The sequence below is a fragment of the Electrophorus electricus genome, chromosome 15 (assembly GCF_041902795.1).
Source record: "Electrophorus electricus isolate QZ-2024a chromosome 15, ASM4190279v1, whole genome shotgun sequence".
Lineage (NCBI taxonomy): Eukaryota > Metazoa > Chordata > Actinopteri > Gymnotiformes > Gymnotidae > Electrophorus > Electrophorus electricus.
Genome location: NC_137511.1, coordinates 10348599 through 10375712, shown reverse-complemented (window position 1 = coordinate 10375712; position 27114 = coordinate 10348599). Strand labels below are relative to the sequence as shown.

The window sequence follows — 27114 nt, the reverse complement described above, 5'->3', positions numbered from 1 at the left end:
CTGTGGATTTGTGGTAAGTTTAACTAAATTGTTTGTGTGTGTGTTATGGTAAAATATCTCGGCGACGGCAACGTCAACTTGCTACCACAGGATGTGTGCTCAAGGAAAAATTACTATGGCAACATGATCACAGATAACAACATGTGCACGAGTTCCAGACTGGAGCAACGATGTATGCAAGGTGTGAAAGTTTGAACCTTCTCTTATTTCATCCAGTAACAGAACATTTGTGGATCCCAACCCAGTACTTGTACACACAGACAATCCACATGTTTGCTCTGTGAGATCCCAATACTCCTGAACCAAGCTATGCAGAACAGCTAGGAGATGTGGGAGAGCAATGACAAGTCAATACTTTCATGTGATTTTACATCTAACATGGAAAGAATAATTGCACTGGAATGCGTTTTTTTCCTAATGTAATAGGCAGTTCATTATCTTGTTTTTTTATACTAGCTATTCTTTTGACAAAATGTATCTGATTTCCTCTGAATTATAATTTTATATCTACACTTCTATTTATGTTTATATACAGAACCATCTAGATCTATCTAAAAGAAAGACTTTTTATGCTGAATTAAGTTTTTTGTTTAATAACTTGTGTGTGTGTGCGGGTTTGATTTATGTAGGGGGACTCTGGTGGCCAACTGCTATGTAACGTGGATGTACGAGCTTTTCTGTTTGTTGCGGTGAGTTGGGGAGAAGGATGTTCCAGAGAGTTCCACCCTGGCATTTACACCTGACGTCATGAAGTATAACCACTACATCCTGCCGAAAACCAGCCTGGTGCCACGAACAGTAAACTCACAATAACTGCAGGAGTGGCCCCCCTGGCTGGGTTCCTCTTTCTTAGCTTCTCCCATCTTTCTGCTTATTTGTAGGCCTGGTCTTCCCTGCACAGCACTGTGCTAATGCAGGGACATCTTGGTGATTTAATGAGCATCATTGCAGCTCTATTGCAGAATCTGTTTGAGTTGGTATGTCGACAGCAGCGCTGAAAAATTCTGACATCTCTCTTCAGTTTTGGATTATGCAGTTCTTCCTGAGTATGGTATTTTTTATATTTATGGTGAGTTTTCTAACAGAGTCCAAACAAAATAAGTAGTGTTCAACTCTTACTATTAATTGTATTAATGTGCACTTTTTGAAAGAAAGTGTATCTACATTAAAATTCACATGCTTTCTTGTATTTTCATGTTTTTATATTAACCCTTTAGTTACAGCAACTACTGCCAACCACCACTGCTACTCTCAATCAACAGACACAGATTCACTCACGCTACCCTTCACTTTAAAACCAGTCTGTTACACACTTTTGTAGCATGTGTGGTGTGCGCTGTGCGCTGTGGTAGAGTGTCATATAGGAGCCTTTCCTGTGCACTTTCTCGCTCTCTTGTTCCTTGTAGATAATGGAACAGATGGCCAAGATAAGCATTCAAGATACTGTATGTTTCAAATGCAGATGGTAATAATGATAAGAAATCTCCACTGAACACACAGAATATTCCTTCTTGCCTGTTGCTTATACTGTTTGAAATTCTGTCAAAGTATCTGCAGACTTTAAACAGCATAGTGCACTCTGCTTCTGCAAAATTCTTGTTAAGGTCGATCTGGAAAGTGAAGCATAGTGACTTTCAAGCTCTCTCTAGCCGCGATTTACTTCCAGAGAAAAATGCTGGGTCTTTCCCTCGGAAATAACTGATTTCAAATAAAGCTTAATATATCTCTCTGATCCGGTATCTGTGATTTCCCTGCTCAAAGGCATGACTCTTCAGTTAATTACCAGGATTAATGACCATCTTAGAGCAGGAAAATCAACAGCCTGTGCTGGCTTTCAGGCATCCTGAACCAGAGCTGGGCTGTACTTGACCAGAAACTGCTGCTGTGACTAATTCAGTGTTTTACTGACTTTCATTCCATTACAACTCATGGACAAGCTGGTTAATGGATTGTATAGACTTTTAACACATGCCAATTCATCTGCATAATTAGAAGTACAAGATGGACTTATTTCAGTGCATTGCTCTACTTATTTGAAATAAGACGTTTTATATTTTTCTACTTGAAAGAAGCATGATGGTGGAATCAACTATGAAGTTAAGCATGTGTGTGCATGTGTGTTATTTTTGTTTTGGCAGCTGTGCCACATTGTAGTGTAATATGCTAAGTAAAGGAACTGATTTCATAAACACTGTACCTTTCACAATTATATTGTTAGCATACTGAAAACCTCTTTTTATGTTTTCTTTTATATGTCTGACCACTAGATGGAAGTGTATGATCAAGAATAGAGTTAAACGTCTCGTTGTAATTGCTCTATATCTGAATGAAAAGTATGGGGAGATCTCCAAACCTCACTTATTAAGCTTGTTAGGTTCAGCCTCTCTTACTGGGTTCATGCTTAGTTTTGAAGATACAGACGGAGAAAATCGCAGTATAGCCAAGCAATTATAATTCAATAACACAGGAAGGTTTTGCACATTTGGATAAAGCTGTGTATCTTGACTTCACAGCTCAGAGGAAAAAGATTCTCAGACACCAGGGTTCTGAGACAGATGGCAGCAGGAGACAAACTAGATCTATATTGCAAGCAATGAACTATGTCAATATAAACATTAAATGGATTATTTATAAGCCAGCATACACCCATGTTTTAAATACTGTCTAAAATCAAACCAAAATCATACTCTGGATGTGTAGAGGAGTATTAGTCATTACTGAAATAAAATATGACCACCATCTCATCCCACCACCAAACCGTGCCACGTGCCAAACAGTGGTTTCATACACTCTTCATACAATCCATGACAGGTTTGTTTTGTTTGTTTGTTTGTGGTTATGGGATTTATTTTTTAACTGTAATGTGTAAACCCAATCGTGTAAATGGCAATATAACTGTAAATTGTATAATTACATTAGTGTAAATGGCAATATAATTGCGACTCTTCTCTTGAGGCACTAACTTGAAACAGCACTGAAGACTTAGGTCAGAACACAGATGCACTACTGAATGCATCATGGTCAGTAGTCAGTGGCAGTACCTAATTTGTATGAGTTGTATGATGTATGAGCAGTAAGAGATGCAATGTGGAGTTCAGCGCATCACTCTTGATGTGTGTACAGCAAGTTCCTCAATTCCTGCTTTTTGGACTCTTCCATATTAGGTCATTCAGTGCTGTCTGTGGAACTCTCCAGGGAAATGGTGGGAATCACTGGGCTGGCTGAGGCTCCTGAAATGCCCTGATGTTACAACAGTGTGTAAGTGCTGGGGGGAATGTGTGTGGTTTTTTTGTTTAACTGCACTACTGCAAACTCTAATTTATGGTCCCGGTTATAGGTCCAATACATACAGTACATCACACCCTGTCAATGTGAGTGTACTATGACCAGTTCTAGTTCTACAATATGAAATACAACTAAAACAAAACAAAACCGTATCTTTACTGTGGCAATTTTGACAGCTCAAACCCAACCCAAGTTTTTGAAACTGGAATTTCCTTCGACCGCTAATTCTACGACCAGAGCCAGTTCCGGTTTTCCCCCCTGACTGGGCCCATATATGGATTCTAATCTTTTCTACCAGTTTACAGTTCTGTGGAATCAAAAACAAAACACAGCACAGGACTGGGGGTAACAGAATATAAAAAGTGACTGAAACTGCGTCCAGGACAAAATGCACCCTCGTCATTCCAGTTAACAGAGCGCTAACTTGGCATGTTGGAATACTCATGGGTAGAACCGAATTTCCTTTTTAGGACAAGAGAATGTATTACGTAATTTGGTAAGAACTCGCGTCTCTAGCAAACTCGACTAAAGCAGAAGGCGGTGGAGAGAAGGGATGAGTGGCGTTGACCTGAACCAATCATGCGCACGGGTGCGTCTATCGGTACAATTCTATTGGCTGCGAGGTAGCAATTGTAGTAAGAAGCGAAGGTTTAGGTTGTTCTGCGTGCAGTCGGCGCTTCCCATGATAGGTGGGAGAAAGGAGAGTTCAGCTTCTGTGTGTGCTCACGAAGTGAAACAGAGCTGGCTACGCTGCAGAGAATCTCTAGGAACTGAGGGCTCTTAACCACTTAAAGCGCCTTAATATTTTTTCTTTTTCTACCGACTTGCTCGTCTGAGTTTTCATCATGCCGGTTTTTCACACAAAGACGATAGAAAGTATTTTGGAGCCCGTGGCTCAACAGATATCCCACTTGGTGATCATGCACGAAGAAGGCGAAGTAGATGGGAAAGCCATCCCGGATCTTACCGCTCCCGTAGCCGCGGTGCAGGCAGCTGTCAGCAACCTCGTCAGGGTAAGTGCCTTTCCACAAGGACGCGATAGAAGCGCAACTGATCATTTAATGGTCTTTGCTTCTCTAAGCAACTGCGTGGTCCTCTAAAAGTTTTTCAGCATCCTGGAAACCTTGAGTAGTATGCGTTACATTATGCTTAAAGTTTCCTGAAGTTATTTGATCCAAGCGGTTTTCGCCTTTCTCTCGAGCCCCCGACGGGTAACGTTAGGGTCAATGTCATCCTTTGTCTCATCGTCGCGCGATGCTGTCTGGATAATGCACAAAGTAAACACACTAATCTCACACATTTTAAAAAGGAAACATCATTCTGGCTATCACATTCTGGCTTTCTTGGACATATAATCTATGAATTTCTCCATTTCGCCTGGTGTGTGTTGGTACTTTAGCCCCACAGTGTCCTTTCATCTGAGTGTTTTATGAAAGCCACGTTGGTCCTCTGACCATCTCCCATATCACACATTTCCAACAGTGCCGCTGTCCCAGCCACAGCGCCGCCCGGTCAGCGCCTGAGTGCTGTTATCTTTCGCCGCCATATCTCTCTCTCGTTCTTCTCTGTTTAACAGAGGGAAATGAAAGGTTCACCAAAGGCTGTAAATATCGTCTGAATGACACGTTGACCTCACAATCTATTCCTGTCCTGTCCCTGTGATTGTGGAGTCCATAACAGTTGTTCAGTTAAATTTAGACGGAGTAATATCTTAACTACTTCTCTGGAGCGTCACCTCGTCTTACTCAACGGATTATGATTTATCTGTAAATGAATAATTATAGATACATCCGTATGATGTATGTGGAAGTTTACGTATAAGTGTCCAGTTTATCTGGATAGTTGAATAGACATAAGGAATGTAGCGTGGGGGGCAGGATTGGTGCAGGACGATTTCTCTCCTTATGCTCTTCCACTGTCCACACCCTTCAACACTTGTCCTGGCCCTTAAACATGTCTCTGGTGTTATGTGAGTCAGTCAGCCGTTTACACAGTCATGTCTCTTCGCAGAAGCAGCGCTCACACGAACCGCTTTCACACTTCTTTTATTTAAGTTGTGTGTTTAGCTCCCGTCCTCTTAAAATTCTCTCTTGAGCTCATTTCGCAGTTCACACCCTTCAAAGTCTTTCGCTCCCCCTGTAAGCCCACTATTTTGTTTTTGTTTGTTTTTTTCAGATATTGGCCGATATCTTCAGTTAAGAATAATTTATCATTTTTGTTGCGTGCAACTGTTCCCTTGCTGAATTTGAGCGTGACTTTGACGAATTTTGCACTGTTGGAAGGATGAGCGCATGTTTCCGACGCAGTGCCAGCCTGCATTCTGGAATTGTTTGGAAACAGCAGCACGAAACTGGAGTTTAGTGGAAAGTGCCCAGTCTAGGAGCAGACAGGAGGGGCTTCTGTCCTTTCACTGTAAATTTTCCTTGAGCTCCATTATGCACACTGTGTCAGGCCAACTCAGATGCGCATGCCTGCTTATGTTTCCCAGGCAAAAGAGGAAAAGTGAGGGACAAGAAATAGGAAAGTGTGAGAAGAACTGAGAGAGTCCCTCAGTAGGCTCTTTAACTTGAACTTCTTTAAGCTGCTAACACCTGCTCATTCAGGACTCACTACTGTTAATTGTTTCAGGAGGCCCTGTGCACATCAGGTTTAGTGCACAGAGGTTCACTATTCTTGGGGTTATTACACAAGATTAGGCTTAGTATTCAAAGTCATACAGGATTGTCATGCAGTGTCATATAGTACAGAGAGAGTTACTGTGGGGGGGTGTTAGGGTTCGCGTGGATGGAGGAGTTACGGTTAGTGTATAGACTACATCGTCAGCTGCTGGTTGAGTGAATCTCCTACTCAGTGCTGAGGAATCCCTGCATTTCAGTTTGCAATATTTTCCATTGAGCAGCCCAGTGACTTCCCCTACGGAGCCGCGTCAGCATCCACTTTCTCCACAGAACCGGTTCACTGTTGGTCAAGATGTTCCATGCGTGCGAGTCCTTACACAGAGGACAAGGTCTTGCATTAGGCCAAGCTGACTTTGCTCCAGGCATCTGTTGGAGCCACGATGGTGTTTATGGTGACCGTGCTGAACTCAGGCTTTCCACTGGAGAGAAGGCGTGCTTGAGTGTGTCCTCAGTGGGAACAGTTGTCTTGGTGGAGAGTGCAGCGCTTGCTGAGAGATGAGCAACTGGAATGCAGGGAATTCTCAGAGAACATGCCATGTCCGAATTTGGATTGGTTCATGTTGTTCTGGGTTCTTTTTGTATCTCCTACATTGCAACAATGATTTAAGGATTGAGCTACAGTGGAAAATACACAGATGTGTTCAGTACCCCATGTACTGAGCTTTCATGTAGACCTGAAAAAAAGGTGCTCTTACTGATAATTAACATAAGGCTTTCTTACATGCAGGCAACAAGAGCTCACTGCAAGCAGGGTTCATATTTCTTTATGGAATGGTTATCATCCATATCCACACATTGCACTGTTTTAACTGGGGTTATACAATTGTAAGTCAAGTAAAATTTATTTATATAATGCTTTTTACAACAGTTGTTGTCACAAATCAGCTTTACAAATGTCTGAGTCCAAGCTCCCAGTGAGCAAGCCAAGGGTGACAGTGGCAAGCAAAAACTCCACAGAGCATGAGGAAGAAACCTTGAGAGGATCCAAGACTCAAAGGGTGGGGCCCCCAAGTCAGCTCCAGTGTTGTTGTGTTGTGTTGTGTTCTGTGAGCTCTGTTCACCAGTATGTGTTGGTAGGAGACATGTTGTTTATATTCACGAACATGGTGCTGTTTGAGGTTATCTGGTGGTCCATAGTTGTTGGGTAGTCTGGAAGGGTCTGCAGAGCAGTGCTGAACTTCAACATGCTTCCGTTTGAGCTGGAGACTGAGCTGGACTTCATGACTTCTTGCAGCTGCTTGGGGAGCCTCTGCAAAGCTGGGTGTGGTCTGGAGATCCACCACAGTCAATTTCACTTTCTCTCTCTTTCTCTGCCTCTGCCTAAGCAGCCCCAGTTATTTAATTTACCCCCAACTTAGCCACACCTTTCCCTGCCGAAACGATATATTTTTTGTCTAGTTCTACCTTTATAACCTACTCTGAAACAGCTATCTGCTCATGCAACAGTGTGTCCTTGAAAACCTGTATGGGGTACTGACTTCTGATGTTCCTGTTGTCATCCAGAAGTGAAGCCTCTATTACTGTGGCAAAGAACCACAGCTCCCCTTCCACACCCTGAAACCCCACCCTTTCCTTAAGCCCTTTAATTTTCATGCAAATGTATAGTTGGCTAATATAAATAAACCCACCTATCTGGTTTGTATATGCATGAGCACTCACTCGCTCCACAGTGATTTACTGTAAGAATCAGTCTTCTGGAAGGGTAAATGCCTAAAGCCCCACACACGTAAATGTTCATGTGCTTTTTCTTTATATCTGTATGTAGGCAGGGTTGTTGTGAACCTAGACTGTCTTGAGTACACTGCACATCTTTCCACTTTCTTTTTGAAGTTGTTGCCGGCGCTAATTTAAGTGTTATCAAGGCCGCACTGTTACCTCATACCCTTCACATCCTATGTATGAAAGACATAAGAGGAGTGCTTCCCATAATATGATTTTAACATTCTTTAACATTCTTTAACATTCTTGTAGTCATTTATTAAATAATCAAAGCATTATGAAACTAGGGTGTTTTATAGCAGTATGCGCACACGTGCGTGACAGTCCTTGTGTGTGTGTGTATTTGTGCCATCATGCCATGTTTGCTCGTGTGTACACATTTGTATGTGTGTGAGAGTTTGTGCATGTGAGTGTAGGTGTGCATTTCCAGTGTGCGCTGGCCAGGAGGAAGGTAAAGAGCCAAGTCCTGACCATGTGATGAGGATTACTCTCTCAGAACAGTGAGAGAAAGAGAACACCCATGCACCCACGCACTCACATACCCACGCACACAGGGCTGAGTGCTTCCTGGGTTAGTCACTCCAAGGTCCATGTTCCCTCTTCTATTTGTTGTAATTTGTAGAATATAAGTGAATGTCTCTGCATTTATCCAATCTATAGTGATTTACTAACTTTAAAACCTCTGCTGTCGGGAATTTTCAGGGAATTGAAGACTAAGTAATGAAATCATTCTGCATAAGTAATATATATTGACTGGTAGAATAACAGCTCACCAGCATGTGTGTCTGCTGCGTCGTTTCATTCATTAGTGACTAAAGTACTCTGCTTCCTGTTATTATTAGATTGTGCTCAGGACAGTGAGTGTGTTTCACTTTGGAGGTGTGTGTCTGTGTGTGTTTGTGTGTGTGGGGGGGCATGCATGCATGCCAGTCCTGCATTCTATGAAGCCTTTTACTTTGCCTGGCAAGTGCACTAAAAACTCTGTATGTAGAGAGTGCATTGAAAGGTGTGTGTGTGTGTGTGTGTGTGTGTGTGTGTGTGTGTGTGTGTGTGTGTGTGTGTGTGTGTGTGTAAAGCGATGAGAGAAGGAAGACAAAGCACCATCTGTTAGCCTGACTCTGGTGCTCTGGGTTTAGCAGTAAAGTGCATAATTCCAGACCTCTCACAGCTGCATAATTCCTCTCACAGTACTCTTTGAGCCCTCTCACCACTTCTGATTAGTAGACTTTCATAAGTGCATTATTTCCCATTTTGCCTGGTTTATAACATATAACAGAGCATAACTGCTTAGAAGAGCAGAAGAACTCTGTAACAGGGTGTGGGTGTTCTGTAACAGGATATGAGTTGCAAAACAGGGTATAGGAGCTCTGTAACAAAGCAGATCCTCTGTAAAATGCCAGCCACAAGTTCATCTTATGCATTTCTCTGCACTCCAGACCAAGTTGTACTTCACGACACTGCACCAGATATGGTGGGAATGTATCCTGTAGAAAGGAGGGGAAAAGATACTGAGAAGGGTCCTGGAAAGCAAATAAACAGCAATGGGTGTGTCTTTCTCTGGTTCTCCTGTGCCAGAAGTGATGTCACTTGGGGGCTGGGCATACCTGCAGAAAAGCCACTCGTAAAATCCACAACACTGACGAAAATCATTGTGGCTTAGCAACTGCATTTAGTGAAGTTCTGCTTGTTGGACTCAGAGGTATACTGTAGTCATGCTACAGTTAGAGGGGCATGCAGGGATCAGACCATGTAAAAGTGCAGGAGTCATGTCTCAGCTCGTCAACAGCTTGGCTAAGGCATGAGTGTGTACAGTATTTGCACATAGTGCTGGCTTGGTGTTTGAGTAAAAGAAACACTCTTCAGTTAACCAGAGGCCTGTCCTCACATGACTCTGTGCACATTTACTCTTAATTTGTAAGCATGAAACGTCATGCTACTACTACTCAGCTCTAACACGACCAATAAGAATCCAACAACGTGTAGTGACCTCACACAGTAGTATTCTCACTTTACAAAGCCCTGTCCTCCTAAAAGGCATGCATTAACTTGCAGCCATGAATGCACACAGCTATATTTTACTTGCTGTAACTATTTGCTATTTGTTGAAAAAATAACAAACTATTTGTTTAAAAAATGGGGTGAGAGTATGGTGCAAGCATGCGTGAGACTGCATGTAGATACATGTCTATAAGGTGGTTACAGTAAGGGAAGGGTGTGGGAGATAGTGGGTGATGTTATTACAAATTGGTGAGGCACAAAATAGCTTAATTTTTAGCTCGCATGCACTTTGCTACTTAAAAACACATCTACACCTGCTGATGAACCCATCTACACCTGCACCAGTGCAGGGGGCAGTTTTGCGGGTGTTTGGCATGCATGTATCAGCCTCGTGTGTGTTGACCCTGTGTATTGAAGCCACACTCATGAAGTGAAAAGACATGTATAGCTCTGACCGGATGAGGGTTGTTTGGGTGGAGTAGCTTTCTTCATTGTTCTGATTGTTTACTCAGTGGGGTACTGAACTCAAGACACAGCACTGGGATTGTTTGTGGTCCAGATAGTCTTCCCACAGTGTCCTGTTTACCCTGGTATGACTGTAAGATGTTGGTCATTACTGAAGCTGAAATGGATGTGCTTTGTTCGCATGGTTTTCCTCTGCAGAAGATTCACTTTGTTTTATTGCTTGTGTGCATGTACAGGTGGGGAAGGAAACAGTGCAAACTACGGAAGATGCCGTTATGAAGAGAGACATGCCTCCTGCATTCATTAAGTAAGATGCATTAACCTACAACACATGCTCACACAAGCTCTCTCCTTGTCTTTTTTCTCTCTTTGGTCATTTCAGTCAGTAATGGTTCATGAAGTGTTTGTATACATGCTAATGAAGTGTGTAGGGGTAGGGAATTAGAGTGAGGGCGGGTTTTGCAGAGGAACTGTGTGATGAATCTGATAATGGTGTACTCAGTGGGTTCGTGGCTTTCAGGAGGAACTGCATTAGAACACTGCAGAATGTTCACAGATCTTCTCTTTGTGGTGAATGAACTAGGTGGGTAAACTGTGTGTGTGTGTGTGTGTGTGTGTGTGTGTGTATAAACGCAAGGTTAAAGTTTATATATTATTGTATTCCATCTCTCACTCTGTCTTTCTAGGGTGGAGAATGCGTGCACTAAGCTGGTTCAGGCGGCTCAGATGCTGAAGTCCGACCCATACTCCGTTCCTGCACGTGACTACCTCATCGATGGATCCCGGGGCATCCTCTCAGGAACCTCTGACTTGCTCCTCACCTTTGACGAGGCTGAGGTACGCGCTCATACACAAATACACTCGGACACAAACGCACAGTTGTACACGTACATACGCACAATCCTATGTTTACAAACACAGACATTGCCATACAAATGTACACATACATAGTCATGCAAATACTGCCATGCAAATGCACACACATAAATAGTCATGCAAATACAAATGGACACAGACACAAAAAGTACAGGCCAGAATTATGGAAAAAGTTATTATCCAAACTGAGAATGTCTGGGTAAATGTGACACAGAATATAAAAATCAGAACAGCCTAATGGGATTAAGCAGAACCAGAACAGCTGCGTACACCTCCCGTGTGAAAGGACCTGAGAGCCTCTCTGTTCCCTCACCCACAGGTACGGAAAATCATCCGTGTGTGTAAGGGCATTCTGGAGTACCTGACTGTTGCTGAGGTGGTGGAGTCAATGGATGACCTGATCACGTACACGAAGAACCTAGGGCCAGGCATGCACACATAAGCACATGCATGCACATGCACACAAACCCCTGCACACACCCACAGTGGTAAGACTGTCTAGATTGAGTTTGTGTTTGTGTGTGTGTGTGCGTGTGCATACAGGAATGACAAAGATGGCGAAGATGATTGATGAGCGCCAACAGGAGCTGACTCATCAGGAGCATCGTGTCATGCTTGTCAACTCCATGAACACAGTGAAGGAGCTCCTGCCTATCCTCATCTCAGGTACTGCATCTTCATGCTACTTATATTAATCTACTGCATATTCATACTGCTTATTGCATATTCCTGCCAATTACATTTCATTACAGCATATGTATGCAACTTGCATCTCACCACTGTCTCAAATTAAATTCATATAGCTACTGCATATTCATACAGCTTATTAAACTACTGCATATACCACTTAGTTTAAACTATGGTATATTCATGATGCTTACAAACTCCTAATAAAGTTGTACTGCCTACTGTCAGTGTGAATCAGGAAATTATGTATTTCCAAGTAAAACAGTGAAAAAGCATGGGTGGAACATATCAGTCAATATTTCATCGGGTGACCACAATAATAATGACACTATCGGAATGGTTGATATGGTTATCTGATAACAGCACAGTGATTTCTCCATACATTCTCCATTTCATTGCTTGAATGCATTAACCTAAGGTTCTGATATATTTTTGATCATTTCCAGTACTAAAAATAGTCAGGGCTTCTTTGCTTTACTTTTTTTCTAAAATGCTTTGAAAAAAAAAAAAGCAATAGCTTTCTGTAAGCAACACATAATGATCAAATCACAGCCGTGATGCGATTCACCAAAATGCACTTTCTATTATGTTGTTTTTTAATACTGTATTATAAGTATATTGCTATACAATATTTTGATATGTTTTACTGTGACATTAAAACAACCTATCAAGTCCTTGAGGAGACATGGTTAGTTAGTTGGGCTGCATTTTTCTTATCAAAATTAGATTGCTCTGAGTCATCCAAACCATGAACCCTACTCTGAAATGGCTGACTCTGGGTAGATTGCCTATATACATACTATATATCATTACTGCAAAGGCCAATATTGTCATAGAGATCGCACATTGTAGCGCTGTGGGGTGTCTTTCGTGTCCATCCATCAGGCATAAAGATCTTTGTGACGACAAAGACAGGGCAGAGCCACGGCGTGGACGAGGCCCTTAAGAACAGGAACTTCACCGTGGACAAGATGAGCGCTGAGATCAACGAGATTATCCGCGTGCTTCAGCTCACATCCTGGGATGAAGACGCCTGGGCCAGCAAGGTGTGTGAGCATTTCGTCTCTCTTACACACCCCCACACGTTACCCCCCCCCCCCACACACACACACACACACATGAGGATCTGCATGCACACCAGCCAGAAATGCAGCAGCAAAGGAAATGTAAAAATAATCAGATGTGTTCACAAAAAGTCACAAAACCTCTTTGTAATCACTTGCATGTGTATGTGTGCACATGCCTGTGTGTATATGTCAAAGTATGTAGGCATGTTCTTATTTGTGTGTGCACAGGTACCCACATACATGCTCTTCACTCTCCTGGCTCTCTTAGCGAGTGTTAAGCAGACTGCAGCATGGACATCTGTCAGCGAGCGTGTGTGTGTGTGTGTGTGTGTGTGTGTGTGTGTGCGTATGCATGAAGAAATTAACTTGTGAGAATGGAACTTTTACACAGGAGCTATAGTCAAGTCATTCTCTAACAAGAAAGCTGTTTGCTGTTTGAGTTTGCTATTTGAGTCAAACTTGTTTGGGCTATTTGGATGAATATTTTGAGCAATCTGACTATTTTGGGCCATTTGAGTTTCCTGCGAAGTTTGAGTGCTCTTGGCTGTTTTGAGTGTGACCTGTTTCCTTTCTCCTGCCCTCTGTCAGTTCCTGCTATATTTGTGAGGTTCAAATTTTGTGATTTATGTCTATCATTTTCTTTTTCCCCTCTCTCCTTCTTTTCTGTTACTCATGTAGAAGGTAAGATCACTCTCACTCTCTCTCTCACTCTCTCTCTGTCTCTCTGAGCATGCCCACAGTCTGAGTGTTCACGGCTTTGTGTGTATAGTTACTTACCTGTGACGTCATCTATAAGGACAGATGACAAAGGTGTGCATACGTGTGTATGTCCTGAGTGGAGGCCAGCCATTATAAGCAATACTAATGGAGTGTGGTGCTGTGGGCGGAGCCTGTAGTAGGCTGGTGAGGTTCTCTCACAGAGCTCCTCTCCTTACCTCTGTCCTGCTGTGTGTCAGTGAGTCATTGCGGGGTGCTTCCTCTGAGTTATTGAGATGCAAAGTCTAAACCTGCTGCTGTTGTTTATGGGAAACTGTGGACAGTCGACCCATGTCTGGGCTAAAGGCCTGGAGTAACAGAAGGCTCAATGGAACTCAGCCCCACCCAGCTCAGCCCCACCCAGCTCAGCCCCGCCCAGCTCAGCCCCGCCTTATGCTAGCACCGCCTGGAAGTGTATGAAACAAGAAACACAGTCTCTCGCTGTCCTGTGTTTTGTTTTGTTTTTTTTTTCTCATTTATTTATACACATTTATGCATACTTTATGTATAAATATGGTGTGTGTGTGTGTGTGTGTGTGTGTGTGTGTGTGTGTGTTCATCTTTGGCATCTGTGAGCTCAGTTCAGCTTTTGTTTTTATACTTGCATGGTTGATGAATAATGTTTTTCACAACAAAATCAGAAAACTAGCTTGTGTAGTTAGCAAGGTTATAGTGGACAGGTCACAGCACTGCATAATGGAGCATGGTGCATCAAGCACCCTGAGATAAATAGCAGATAAAGAGGATGAGGACCAGTCTCCACTCTGGAAGCCATTTGCTCTGCAGGGTTAGATGTCACCTGTTTACCTGGTGCAGAGAAGCTGCACACTGTGTGTTAAATCAGAGTTTGGACTGGGGTTACTACTGGATTACAGTGTGTCTGTGGAATAGTTAGGGTGTGTGTCCAGGGTGTTAGTGATCTTGTGCAGTGCTTCAATTTGTACTGTCAGAGCATTTAAAGCAGAATCACTGTGGGTGGATCAGTAGGAGTGCACACACATCAGCACAGCATGGATTATACAGACAGTCAGCGAAGAACTAGCGTTCCCTGGTTACTCAAACCTGCATGTTACAAAAGCACAGGTAAAGACCAGGTTCAGTCTTAATTATTTAACTGTATGTATTTTAATGTATTTTTTATTTATTTCAATTATAAGAGCCCTCTAAATCTGAAACTGGTATCTAATCTACTATTTAAAAAGTGTATTTGAAATGGTGAGATCTAACAGAAATGGCATAAAACATGCAACCACATACTCGTATATTACAACAAAGGACAAAAATATTATAGGCCTGGGTTTTTCCCCAGTTAGGTCTTTAGTGACAAGGTGATTTGTCCTGCCTATTGTCATATTCTTGATTATCATCAAAAATGGGAAACAAATAAATAACTAAACTGCACTGTGAGGAGCTTTGGCAGGTGTGTTGGAGTGAGGAGGTCTCTGAACCTGGAGTCCAGCTCTCCACGTCCACAGTTTAACACCCTTGGTGTAAATGATTTGGCAGTTCTTTCAAAGCTTTTTAGAGCATCAACACTTGGGCTTAAAGATTCAAGTCCTTCATTGTGAAAGCAAATTAATTAGCTACACACCTCTTTTTCTCAAAATACATAATGGTGTTTATTTACTGACAGAAACATTGGAGTCTCACACATTGGCCTTTTTGTACCCATGTTTCAAAAGTAGCCGTGATGGATTGCTTGGATGGTGTCAGTGGGGAGTCAGTATATTGCCTTCCCAGCTAAACACTTTGTGATGTCACAGCTAAATCTGGACAGTACAAGGCATACTGTTGGAGGGAAGAATTGCCGATTCTCTTGGCCATTCTGAAAGTAAATGTTTGTCCTGGCAAGTGTGCAGAGGTTCAGCAATTGTTCTCTCAACGCCTCTCGGACAGGCCATAAAGGCTTGTATTAAAAACACTCCTGAAGGGGAATTTGCCTTTTAAGGATCCAGGCATCACAAGAATGCTCTGAGTTACGATATCCTTGGAACCACTCTACAGGCCTTTTGCCATCTGGGTATCAGACCCACCCTGGGGCTACTATGGCCTTTTGCCCTCGGGGTATCAGACCCACCCTGGGGCTACTATGGCCTTTTGCCCTCTGAGTATCAGACCCACCCTGGGCCTACTATGGCCTTTTGCCCTCGGGGTATCAGACCTCCCCTGTAGTTACTGTGGCCTTTTGGAGAAATGTGAGTCATTGATTCACTGTTGACAATGAATTAAACTTTGACTTTTCATTTGCTCCTCCCTGGACTAAAAATGGAACCCATGATTACAGTGTAATGACAACTTAAACAGTGCCTTTAGCACTGTTAAAATAATAAAAAGAAGGTAGTTTGTCTTTGTGTTGACATAAAGATTGAATTATTTATAAACTGTGTGTGTGTGTTCGTTCTCATGTGTGAGTCAGTCCCAAGGAACCACAGCTGAACTTATCCTAAAAAGGAAATGTGCTGAATCTCTCTCACACACACACACCACACACACAGAGCTCTTGGCTGACATAAAGCATACAAAAATATGCTCTTTCATTGCTTGACTAATCTCACACACGCACCCTTCATTATTTCCTCCGAAATGTCATTAGCTGGTGTGATTATTGCAGCAGGATACTGTCTGAAGTGTCTGTCATTTTCCCTGATGAGGAATCGGTTTAGAAATAATAATTTAAAAAAAACTGCTTAAGGGCAACAGAAACGTTTCAACGTGTAGAACAAAAAATGTTGATCCTGTCAGAATGTTAGTACCGTTTGATATTGATGACACATACAGGCCCTGATTTTACTAAGATCCTAATGAAAAGAGCTCATTTGCATGGGTAGTCTAATAAATTGCATGTGCAGATGATGGGTGTTCTGTGCATAATTTCTAAAAGAAAAACCTGCATGAATGACATATGTAGAAACAGTGTTTTAATTATGCTTTTGCATATGCTAAATGCTGTTAATGTCAATGGTGAGTTTGCATCTCAAGAGGTTAGTTACCAGAAGCATTAATCAGGCATTAAACACAAGCCCTGGGATTTGGTTCTGCTGGCTGTCAGAGCAGAGTCTGATCCTCCTGTACAAATCATAACGCTACTGCTTTAATGTTTCACAGAATGAGGGTGTGTGTGTGTGTGTACTTGTTCACACATGCATGCATGTGCAAATGTGTGTTCTCACTCTGCTCTTGTCTTTCTGAAGGACACTGAGACTATGAAGAGAGCACTGGCACTTATCGACTCTAAAATAGCCCAGGCAAAGAACTGGCTAAGAGACCCCAATGCCCAGCCTGGTACTACTCCCCATACACGCACACATGCATGCAATCCCAGGAGGCACTGTCAGACACACTCTTTCATAAACTCTTTCACTCCAAAATATACTCACATATGCCTGTGAAACATCATATATTGTTTGTTTGTGCATTTTGTGTGTGTGTGTGTGTGTGTTGCAGGTGAGGCAGGTGAACAGGCAGTCAGGCAGATATTGGATGAGGCAGGGAAAGTGGGTGAACTGTGTGCTGGGAAGGAGAGGAGAGAGATCCTGGACACAGCCAAGACCCTTGGCCATCTCACAGACCAGGTGGCAGACCTGCGTGCCAGGTAATGCTGGGCACATGCGTGTACACACACACACACACACACACACACACACACACACACACACACACACAGTAACTCAGATACTGAGCTCATAGCCTGTTTATTACTGTTCCTGCTACATTACCAAAGCTAAAATATGATGTCTTCTACACATTAGATCAGATGAAATTAGACTGATTAGATAAAGCTGTGTGAGATTAGCGTTACTTTAACAATGCAAACTACAGCCCTCAAGAGAAGGTTCAGAGATGCTCTGATTGTGGGTCACAGAGCTATTAGTAATCTCAGCTAGAAAATGGATCATATTCAACGGTTTCACAAAATCCTATGGAATGTGGTTTTAGACTTTATGAAATCCCTCTCCATAGAATTTTGGTAACTATGTTAAATGGGCTGTGCATGTGCACGTCTGTACATGTGTGTGTGTGTGTGTGTGTGTGTGTGTGTGTGTGTGTGTGTATACGTATGTGTGTGGTTTACAGGGGTTCAGGTACGAGTCCCGTGGCCATTCAGAAGGCCCAGCAGGTGTCTCAGGGGCTGGACGTGTTGTCGGGGAAGGTGGGGAGCGCTGCGCGGAAACTGGAGGCTATGACCAACTCCAAACAGGCCCTGGCCAAGAGGGCAGAGGCTGCACAGGTGAGCCTGCACACAACGGCATCATACCCCCCACACACACACACACACAGGCACACTCGCATGTTCAGTTCAGCTACTCAAAAGGAACACTGGTCTAGAACAGAATGCAGACACTTCGAGTGCATAACTAGTATGTAATAACAGCATATGCACACAATTTTATTTTTAGAGGTGATGCAAGGTGTTGCAAGTTGAACATGATAAAAAACAGTCTGTACTGCAGTGATGAGGAGTAAGTGTGTGTGTGTGTGTGTGTGTGTGTGTGTGTGTGTGTGTGTGTGTGAAGGGCTGGCTAGCAGACCCTGTTGCTGGCCCTGAGGGGGAGGAGCATGTGAAGGCGGTCTTGGCAGAGGCGAGGAAGATCGCGGAGCTGTGTGAAGACCCTCGTGAGAGAGACGACATTGTGCGCAGCATGGGCGAAATCGCTGCCCTCACGGGCAAACTGAGCCAGCTCAGGAAGGCGTACGTGACCACACCAACATGACACACCCCATTATGCAACCGTGCGTGCGTGTGTGAATGCAGATGCTTGTGTTTGTGTTTGCGTGTGTGTTTGAGACAAGATTTGTAAGCTTATTCTTAATTACACTGATGCTAATTCACCAATGCAGTAGTTTCTGATTCCAGTGTGATTTTAATTTTGAAGAATGTGCATCTCACTCATCTGAATGTGTGTGTGTGTGTGTGTGCACACAGGGGTAAAGGAGACACCCCTGAAGCACGGGCCCTGGCTAAGCAGATCTCTACAGCTCTGCAGAACCTGCAGTCCAAAACGGGCCGCGCTGTAGCCAACAGTCGGCCAGCCAAAGCTGCAGTGCACCTGGAGGGGAAGATGGAGCAGGCCCAGCGCTGGATGGATAACCCCAGCATGGACGATGGTGGCGTGGGTGGGTATATGTGCTCACTCTGTACAATAGCTAAGTTGGAGGTTGTACACACAGTTAAATACATGCCAAAAAATGTCCACATCCAAAATTGCATAATATTAAGCAATAATCTGAACACCCAGACATGTTTGAATTTTATATCAAACAATTAAATCTCTTCATGATTTTATCTTTGCATGTAAGACGACTATGTAAGTGAATTTCCCTGTTTCCAGCTCCTGTGAGCAGTGATGAGCAAATGGTGACACTGGTCTCAGGAAGCATTTATCTAGTTCTTGTTAAATTTCAGACCAGTGATTTGTTGGTAGGACCATTTACATTTAATGTTGGGTTTGTGTGCACTTACACATGCTCACACATAGACACAAACATAATCTCTTCATGGACTTTCATACACAATATATGCTATATACAAAGTATTACTTTGTAAAAAAAAAAAAAAATTCTTCCTTTCAGTAAGTTTGTTTATATCATTAATACCATCCCCCTAAGTATTGGCCCAGTGTACTAAAATCTCACTTTCAGTTTTAACAGCATATATAATAGAAGCAGGTTGCTAATCACCCAGCAGTCGTTGCCAGGTTACTGTTGACAGAAGGCAAGGTCAGCTGTCTGTGCTGAGTCTGAATTCATTCATATGTTATGCCACCGCAGAGACTCAGAGCTCTCCAGGGTCAAACCTGCTGTCACTGCTCTTGGGGATTCTGGGTGTTCTCTCTGTAGAGATGCTAATTCCACTCTCTCCTGGAACTAATTCCAACGCATGAAAATAATTTTTAGGCTTGTGCAAACTTCTAAACATTTAAAATCTTTATAATGCATTATTACAGTTTTATAAAGTTCATGGCTAAGAAACAGTAATGACTGGTTCGGTCACATGATTTAGTTGAGTGCTGATCACAATCCTGTATATTGGAGTAGTACACAACTAGTTTTGTGTATTTTGTGTGCTTCTTCAGGTCAAGCAGCGATTCGTGGGCTGGTTGCTGAGGGCCGTCGCCTGGCCAACGTGTTGCCAGGCTCTCAGCGAGCGGAGCTTCTGGGGAAGTGTGAGCAGGTGGAGCAGCTGATGGGTCAGCTGGCGGAGATGTCGGCCCGTGGAGGTGCAGACACACCACACGCTCGTGCCCTCGCACATCAGCTACAGGATGCACTTAAGGTAGAACATGTTCTCTCTCTCCCTCTCCCTCTACTCAAACACACACACACACACACACACACACTCTTAATCATACACTCAAATACTCTTTCACACACAGTGGCGTTTCCTATGCTTGTTAACCCTTGGACTTGTAACAATGGGTAGTCAACCACTAACCCTACTCATCCTCTCGGCTGAAATTTCTCTCAGTTTCCCCCACGTGTTGTTCAGCAGTTCAAATAAGACCCAGACTGCTCTCAGCACTTTTAAGTCTTTTTTTTACTCAAGGAATTATTCATCTTCAGTTCTCTTGTGAATAGTTCACACTCTCTTATTCTCTGAATATGAGGCTAAAATATTTGAATCATTCAGAGTCTACTGGGTGATCAAAGTCCAGTTAATCCTATAAATCTACTGGGTGAGGTAAGTCCTATTAGCCTGGATTATGTCCTCCCCCAAAGAGTGCCATCCACTCCTTTTATAATGTCAGCATTATAAATGTTAATGTTGGCACAGTTTGCATTATATTCACGCGGTTGACAATTTTGTCAAGTCTCCTTTGCTTACCAACATATTTTAAGTTTCACCATGTTTAGAATCCAAATAAGCTCCCCAGAAGCATGAATAAAAACTGTGTGTGTGTAGAGGTATGAGAAATTGCATTGTATTACATAAGAGCTTCATTTCCACTGTGGGACCAAAGGGTTACTGTGGCCATGCCATTGTGTCTGGCTGCTCTGTGCATTCTGAACTGTCCACGAGCAATGTGCTGGAAATCAGTCATGAAGTATTTGTAGCAGTGAAAAGTAAACAACTCTGGTCCCTACATGTGCATGATGAGCTAGATAATCTGGATATCTGGAGTTTGGACCGTTATTAGTTACTTTTCGTGTGTGCAAAACAGCAAGGACATATTGAAATGCCAACCGTTGGCAAGAGAGAGAGAAGCCAACAGAAGGCCTTCCTCCATTTGTGTAGAACTAGTCAGTGAATCTCTCCGTCATTATGCCATGCCACCCTAACGGTTCTGTGGCTCTGACAACAGTTAGATAACTATGCTGAGCACAGTGTGTATGTGTGCCATGCTGAACTGGAAAAGTTACTGCCTGTACTTAAAACCATTCGGCCATACAGTGGAAAAGAGGTTATGATTTCCAAAGGGTTCTGCTGCATTATTAATCAAGGTCATTGGCCTTGATCATCCTTTCTTTGGAAATCTTATGTACTACACTGCAGTTTTTATTGTGGCTACATTTTTAACTACTCCCTGGAGTCGTCTTCATAGAATCTTCATAAATATTCCACTTTTTTTTTTTTTTTTTTTTTTTCAATGTTTGTGTCTGTTGTCTGTTTCAGGAACTGAAGGGTCAAATGCAAGAGGCCATGACCCAGGAAGTGTCAGACATCTTCAGTGACACAACCACCCCCATCAAACTACTCTCTGTAGCTGCAACTGCTCCACAAGGCACCCCAAACAGAGAGGAGGTAACCTACCTACCCACCCACCCCATATAGTTACACACACGTGCTGAAGCCTTTGTGTATTTTGTAATATGTAGACTTCTACATGCATTTATATTTATCAAGTAATATGTAAATCACCACTGGGAACACGGCTACCCAAATTACCAACAAATAATGAACAGTCTATCACAGTGTTATTTAAATATAAGCTGCACTGTTGTTTTGAAAAAGTTCCTTTTGATTGAAGTGGAAAAATACAGCTCTCACTACATTCCACAGCGGACTGCAAGAATAAGGCACTCAGGAGACCAAACCACATGCTCTCATGTTCTCTGGCTGCAGAGCATAACGTTTGCGTCTTCAGTCACTTCAAGTTTAAATCTACATCTTAAACTGGGGTGTGTGTGTGTGTGGGTGGGTGCGTGTATAGGTGTTTGAGGAGCGGGCAGCGAACTTTGAGACCCATGCTGGGCGGCTGGGGGCGACAGCAGAAAAGGCTGCTGCTGTGGGAACAGCGAATCGAAGCACGGTGGAGGGAATACATGCTGCAGTGAAGTCTGCCAGAGACCTAACACCACAGGTATTGAGGGGGGTCTGCGAGAGCTGGACCATGCATGTGTACAGTTTGGGGTAATGGCAGGTGGCATATTGGTGATTTATGATGGTAATAGTAGAGGCAGATAAGAGAGTAAATGGTGATGGTAAATGTTAGATGGTGAATGTGTTCCTGATGGTGAGAGTAAATGGTAGAAGGTAATGGTGTTTGTGATGAATCTCATCTTGTTGTGCATGTAGAGAAAAGTGCTGGCAACATAAAGGGTGTAGGTTTGGTTCTCAGGGAACAAACACACTAAATGTGCATGTGATGGTGAGAGTAGAGGTAGATGCTAATGGTGAAGCTGGCAGTAGATAGTGAGTGTTTTTGTGATTTGTGTGCAGGTGGTCTCTGCTGCTCGGATCCTTCTGAAGAACCCTGGAAACCAGGCAGCGCAGGAACACTTTGAAACCATGAAAAACCAGTGGATCGACAATGTGGAGAAGATGACTGGTGAGTTCAAATGGCACCATTTGTTTAACTCCAACACAACACTGTTCTTTCAGCAAAGAGGAAAATAGTTATTAGTGCAAGCAGGACAGATCATCCCTCCCCTACATCATACTCTATTTTGGTTCATTCTTGTTATTTAGTTAGAGGATTTTAAAAGCATTTAAATGACCTCTTCTGACTCTTCGCGCTCTCTCTCTCTCTCTTACTCGCGCTCTCTCGCTCTCTCTCGCTCTCTCTCTCTCACTCTCTCTCTCACTCTCACTCTCACTCTCACCCACTCTCAGCTCTGGTGGACGAAGCAATAGATACCAAGTCGCTATTAGATGCTTCTGAAGAGGCAATTAAAAATGATCTGGAGAAATGTCAGGTTGCCATGGCCAATCACCAGCCGCAGATGCTGGTTGCCGGGGCAACCAGCATCGCCCGACGGGCCAATCGTATTCTGCTGGTGGCCAAGCGGGAGGTGGAGAACTCTGAGGACCCCAAGTTCCGTGAGACAGTGAAAGCAGCCTCAGATGAACTGAGCAGCACCATCTCTCCCATGGTGATGGGGGCTAAGGCTGTCGCTGCCAACATACAGGATCCAAGTGAGACCATCACATTATGTTTGTTTAATCCAAATCATTGTTTAAATACCGACATACTGCACATAATGTAAACACAGCTGTGATTGTTACATGAAGCATCATGAATTTCACTCTCTCAGTTAGCTTTATTACCATGCCCATATGTAGCTACAGTATTGCTTATTATTCAATTAAAAAGTATTTAGTTTGAAATGATAACTGTACATAAAATCTTTTTCTGCTTTCTCTCTCAGCTCTTCAAAAAGGCTTTATGGATTCTGGCTATAGAATTTTGGGTGCTGTAGCTAAAGTGCAAGAGGCCTTCCAGCCTCAGGAGCCTGACTTTCCCCCACCCCCTCCTGACCTTGAGCCACTAAGCGTGAGTCGGCAAGATGCTTGCTATTCCCTAATCCCTTTCCTTATTCCCTAAATCTCTGTAAATGTAAATCAGCCTGTAAATGATTTTGTCTGCACACAGCATATAGAAGTGTAGGCTAAGCATTAAGCATACATGTCTTTTAAGGTACAAGCTTTAGATGAAGGGTGTGAGATTCAAGGTTAAGTGGCAGAAAGAAGTTCAAAATCAATTACTGCTGCTGAATCTCTATTCTGATCTTAAAATATTGCTTGTGTTTTGCTGCTGTAAACACAGCTTGCTCAGCTCCAGTGCCTGAGCTCTTCCATCCTGCAGAGTTAAGATCCAACATGCACTTATATTAAGAATCTACTGAAGGCCTTGGTTAAGTGGATCAGCTGTGTAAGATTAGGATTGTAACTACATTACAGGGTGGTAGATGTCCATAACTGGACTGGAGCACTGTTTCAGGCACAGGTGACCTCATGCTCATTCACTCAAACATACTCTTGTCAGCTTGACATACACCATCTTGATTGTTTTGGTTCTTCATTAGCTAAATGATGACACCGCACCCCCAAAACCCCCCCTGCCGGAGGGTGAGGTGCCGCCTCCGAGACCCCCTCCTCCTGAGGAGAAGGATGAAGAGTTTCCAGAGCAAAGGGCAGGCGAGATGGTCAGCGAACCAATGATGGTCGCTGCCCGACAACTCCATGATGAAGCTCGCAAGTGGTCCAGCAAGGTAGGGGGTGTGTGTGTGTGTGTGTGTGTGTGTGTGTGTGTGTGTGTGTGTGTGTGAGAGAGAGAGAGAAAGAGGTCATTAGCCTAAAATAACTGGCCTGTTGGCTACACTGATATTAAATATATATTTCTGTATTGTAAAAGCACATGCATGTCTGTGCCTCCAGGGTAATGATATCATTGGTGCAGCAAAGCGCATGGCTCTGTTGATGGCAGAGATGTCTCGGCTGGTGCGGGGGGGCAGTGGCAATAAGCGTGCTCTAATTCAGTGTGCTAAAGACATCGCCAAAGCCTCCGATGAGGTGACTCGCCTCGCCAAAGAGGTTGCCAAGCAATGCACAGACAAACGCATCAGGACCAACTTACTGCAGGTACACACACCCTCCACCTAATGTAAATACACACCTACACAATATCCTTAACCTATGACAGGTACATGTGTACACAAACACAACAATAACCTAATGCAGATATGCACACACCAATTTTTACACTGAGTGTAGTGACTTTCCTATGAAGCTAAGTAGTCACTACAATGAGGTGGATTCACTATGGCTGACTCATCACTATTAGGACTGCTCATAAAACTGGAGTCAAGAAATCACTTGTCCATAGCTATTGGAAAGATTTGTTATGTCCAGGCATATTCTATAAACAACAAACCCCCCCTGATGCCCACCCCCCCAAAAAAAACAAAAAACAAAAAAAACAATGCCTGTTGCTGTGAACAATATGGTCAAAATACTGTTGACTTCTTAAGACAACCGTACTGCCTTCAGACTGTGCTTTTGGAGTGAGCGTTAACGTCTCAAGCACCCCCCGGTGGTCAAACAAAAAATAACAATGAAAATAAACAGTAAATTTGCTCCTGCACAGGGGTACCCTTCCTCCTCCTCCACATACAACACACCTATGTAGAACTTTGCCAGCATAGCTAAACATTTGCGTCTGTCTCTCTGAATTGTCTCTCTGCCTTTCTGCAGGTTTGTGAGCGTATACCCACAATCAGCACCCAACTGAAGATTCTGTCTACAGTAAAGGCTACCATGCTGGGACGCACTAACATTAGTGAGGAAGAATCTGAGCAGGTGAGACTTAGCTAGATCTGTCTCTCTGTCTTAACATCTGTCTGGTAATGTCTTCAGTCATCATTTCACTGAATTAGTGGTAGTAAGTTGAAGGAACTGGACTTGTCTTCCCATACAGAAGATTATTTAGGTGTTGAGGTACAAAATTTGGTAAAAGACCAATTTTTAATAAAATAAAAGTAATGAATTTGATCACCAACCTTATGTCTGATCTCTCTCTCTCTCGCTCTCCATCTGTTTTTCTCACTTTTTGTCTCTATGCCCAACCCCATGAGCTGTGCTCTTAACAATAGTAATGGTGATTTTGTTGCTCTATGCAGGCTACAGAGATGCTCGTTCATAATGCTCAGAACCTCATGCAGTCCGTCAAGGAGACTGTGCGGGAAGCAGAGGCTGCGTCAATTAAGATCCGCACGGACGCTGGATTTACCCTCCGCTGGGTCCGGAAGACGCCCTGGTACCAGTGAGAGAGCATTACATCTGGACCACTTCCACAAGCACACACCACACACAGCACCAGCCACTACCACTCTCTCTCTCTCTCTCTCTCTCTGTCTCTCTCTCTCTGATACAGTTCCCCTCAGGTTTAGCTGGTAAGCCCTTTATCCCAAACTTGTATATCTGCTGCTCTTACAAATCTCTGTCAGAGAATGTAAGCTAAGGGATTGCCCATGTCACTCCAACTGCTATTATTTTCTAAGGGAAAATTCCTTTTATAATTTGTGTTAAAAACAGGTTTGAGTGATCCCAAGTGTGTTTTATATTTAAATCTGGTAAAGATTGTTTGTTACTTTCCTAAACCTTTAATGTTTTCCTGTACTTTTCATGTTGTAGGCATACAAAGTATGATGGACTTTTTGAAATTCTCCTGTAACAAATTGCACAAATTGTATTCTTTTGTACTGAATCCTTATATTCCCCAAAGTAATAAACCATTGTATTCATTTCAGTGTTTGGCTCTATATGGAGGAGCCGCTTAAATCAGGTGTGCGTGGTAAAATAAGAATAATCACTGAAACGTGTAGGAATCTTATTTTAAGGCCATATTCCTTTTACGTTTTATGCTTTGTCAGTAGTACTGCCAAAGATTTGCTGATCTTCCGATTTGCTTTTGTGTTTGTGTATCAAAAGGGAATGAGCACTGGGGGCTGAAATAGTTAAACCACTCACATTCTACATGACTCTGAACATTTTACTCTGCTTGAAATTATGGGAACAGATTGGTTGGATTTTATTCCATTTCCTGTAACTGGCATCTCTGTGAAGTTGATCACATTTGTTATTGGATTTTTGTTAGTCTGTGTCATTCAGAACCAAACATTTTTCCTGAACCAATTTAGGCCTTTGGCCTGGTGCTCTAGTGTGTATTCAGCATTAACCAAGGCTAATTTGCCTGTGTGTACTCTGCCATCTTTTAATGTTCGAAAGGTAATCACACAGCTGAAATACACTAATGTTCATAAGAATTCTAATGCTTTATAGTACATTTCTAATGGTGACCAGCAATTTGAATGTAAATATCAGTCTGCCCTGTAAGACTTGTTCCTGTGCCTTATTAAAACAACTACTTATGAACAGAATTATGAGTGATGGTAGTAAGTTTTATAGCCAACATATCGAGAATGAGCTGACCCCGCTTCTTGATGGAGATCTACAGTACATGCCAAACATTCAGCGAACACCAAACATGAGTGAGTTATATTTTAAGAAAGAAAAGAGCAGAAGAGTGCAATACTCTTCCAATATTAAAGGGCAAAGAATTTAAAATGATCGTGCTCAACAAGGGCTCGCTTTTATATGTGGAACGATTGCAATATGAATCTATTTCGTATCAGTTATTTAGACTGTTTATTCGTCGTTTCATGCTTCTTGAGCATCTGGACCAACCATTTCAAGGGGCCTGAGACACATGTAACAAACAAACAATAAATGAATAAAAACAGGACGTTGGAATGTCAGGTGGTATGAGCAGACTTGTATTTTTCAATATGCTTAACCGGAGACGCATTTGACTACACGATGTAAATGCATGTATTCCAAGAGCAAATCACCGATATTCTTTATC

At 42.8% G+C, this 27114-nt stretch overlaps 1 protein-coding gene across 6 annotated transcripts; it reads left to right on the top strand.

Annotated features, from left to right (window-relative positions):
• The first annotated feature begins 3942 nt into the window (after positions 1-3942).
• vclb (vinculin b) lies at positions 3943-26629 on the top strand. 6 transcript variants are annotated; one of them, XM_081697565.1, is made up of 22 exons: positions 4281-4298; positions 10382-10452; positions 10666-10728; positions 10832-10982; positions 11341-11449; positions 11565-11687; positions 12594-12754; positions 16720-16813; positions 16976-17123; positions 17606-17759; positions 18046-18221; positions 18456-18646; positions 19606-19805; positions 21144-21272; positions 21682-21831; positions 22191-22299; positions 22584-22886; positions 23120-23244; positions 23777-23962; positions 24129-24332; positions 24945-25049; positions 25370-26629. In XM_081697565.1, the coding sequence occupies exons 4-22, from the start codon at positions 10872-10874 to the stop codon at positions 25514-25516; spliced, it is 2925 nt and encodes a 974-aa protein (XP_081553691.1). In that variant the 5' UTR covers positions 4281-4298; positions 10382-10452; positions 10666-10728; positions 10832-10871; the 3' UTR covers positions 25517-26629. The 6 variants fall into 6 exon arrangements, with proteins under 6 accessions (XP_081553692.1, XP_026887514.2, XP_026887515.2 ...); XM_027031713.3 differs by lacking the exon at positions 10666-10728 and having other exon boundaries at positions 3944-4298; XM_027031714.3 differs by lacking the exon at positions 10666-10728 and having other exon boundaries at positions 3945-4298; positions 16723-16813.
• The last annotated feature ends 485 nt before the right edge of the window (positions 26630-27114 follow it).

Bases quoted from the DNA above. Each gene is read 5' to 3' on its own strand.
- vclb (XM_027031713.3), top strand. From the start codon at position 4,131: ATGCCGGTTTTTCACACAAAGACGATAGAAAGTATTTTGGAGCCCGTG. The intron at 11,688-12,593 runs GTACTGCATCTT...TCCATCCATCAG, and splicing joins CCTGCCTATCCTCATCTCAG to GCATAAAGATCTTTGTGACG. The intron at 16,814-16,975 runs GTACTACTCCCC...TGTGTGTTGCAG, and splicing joins AGACCCCAATGCCCAGCCTG to GTGAGGCAGGTGAACAGGCA.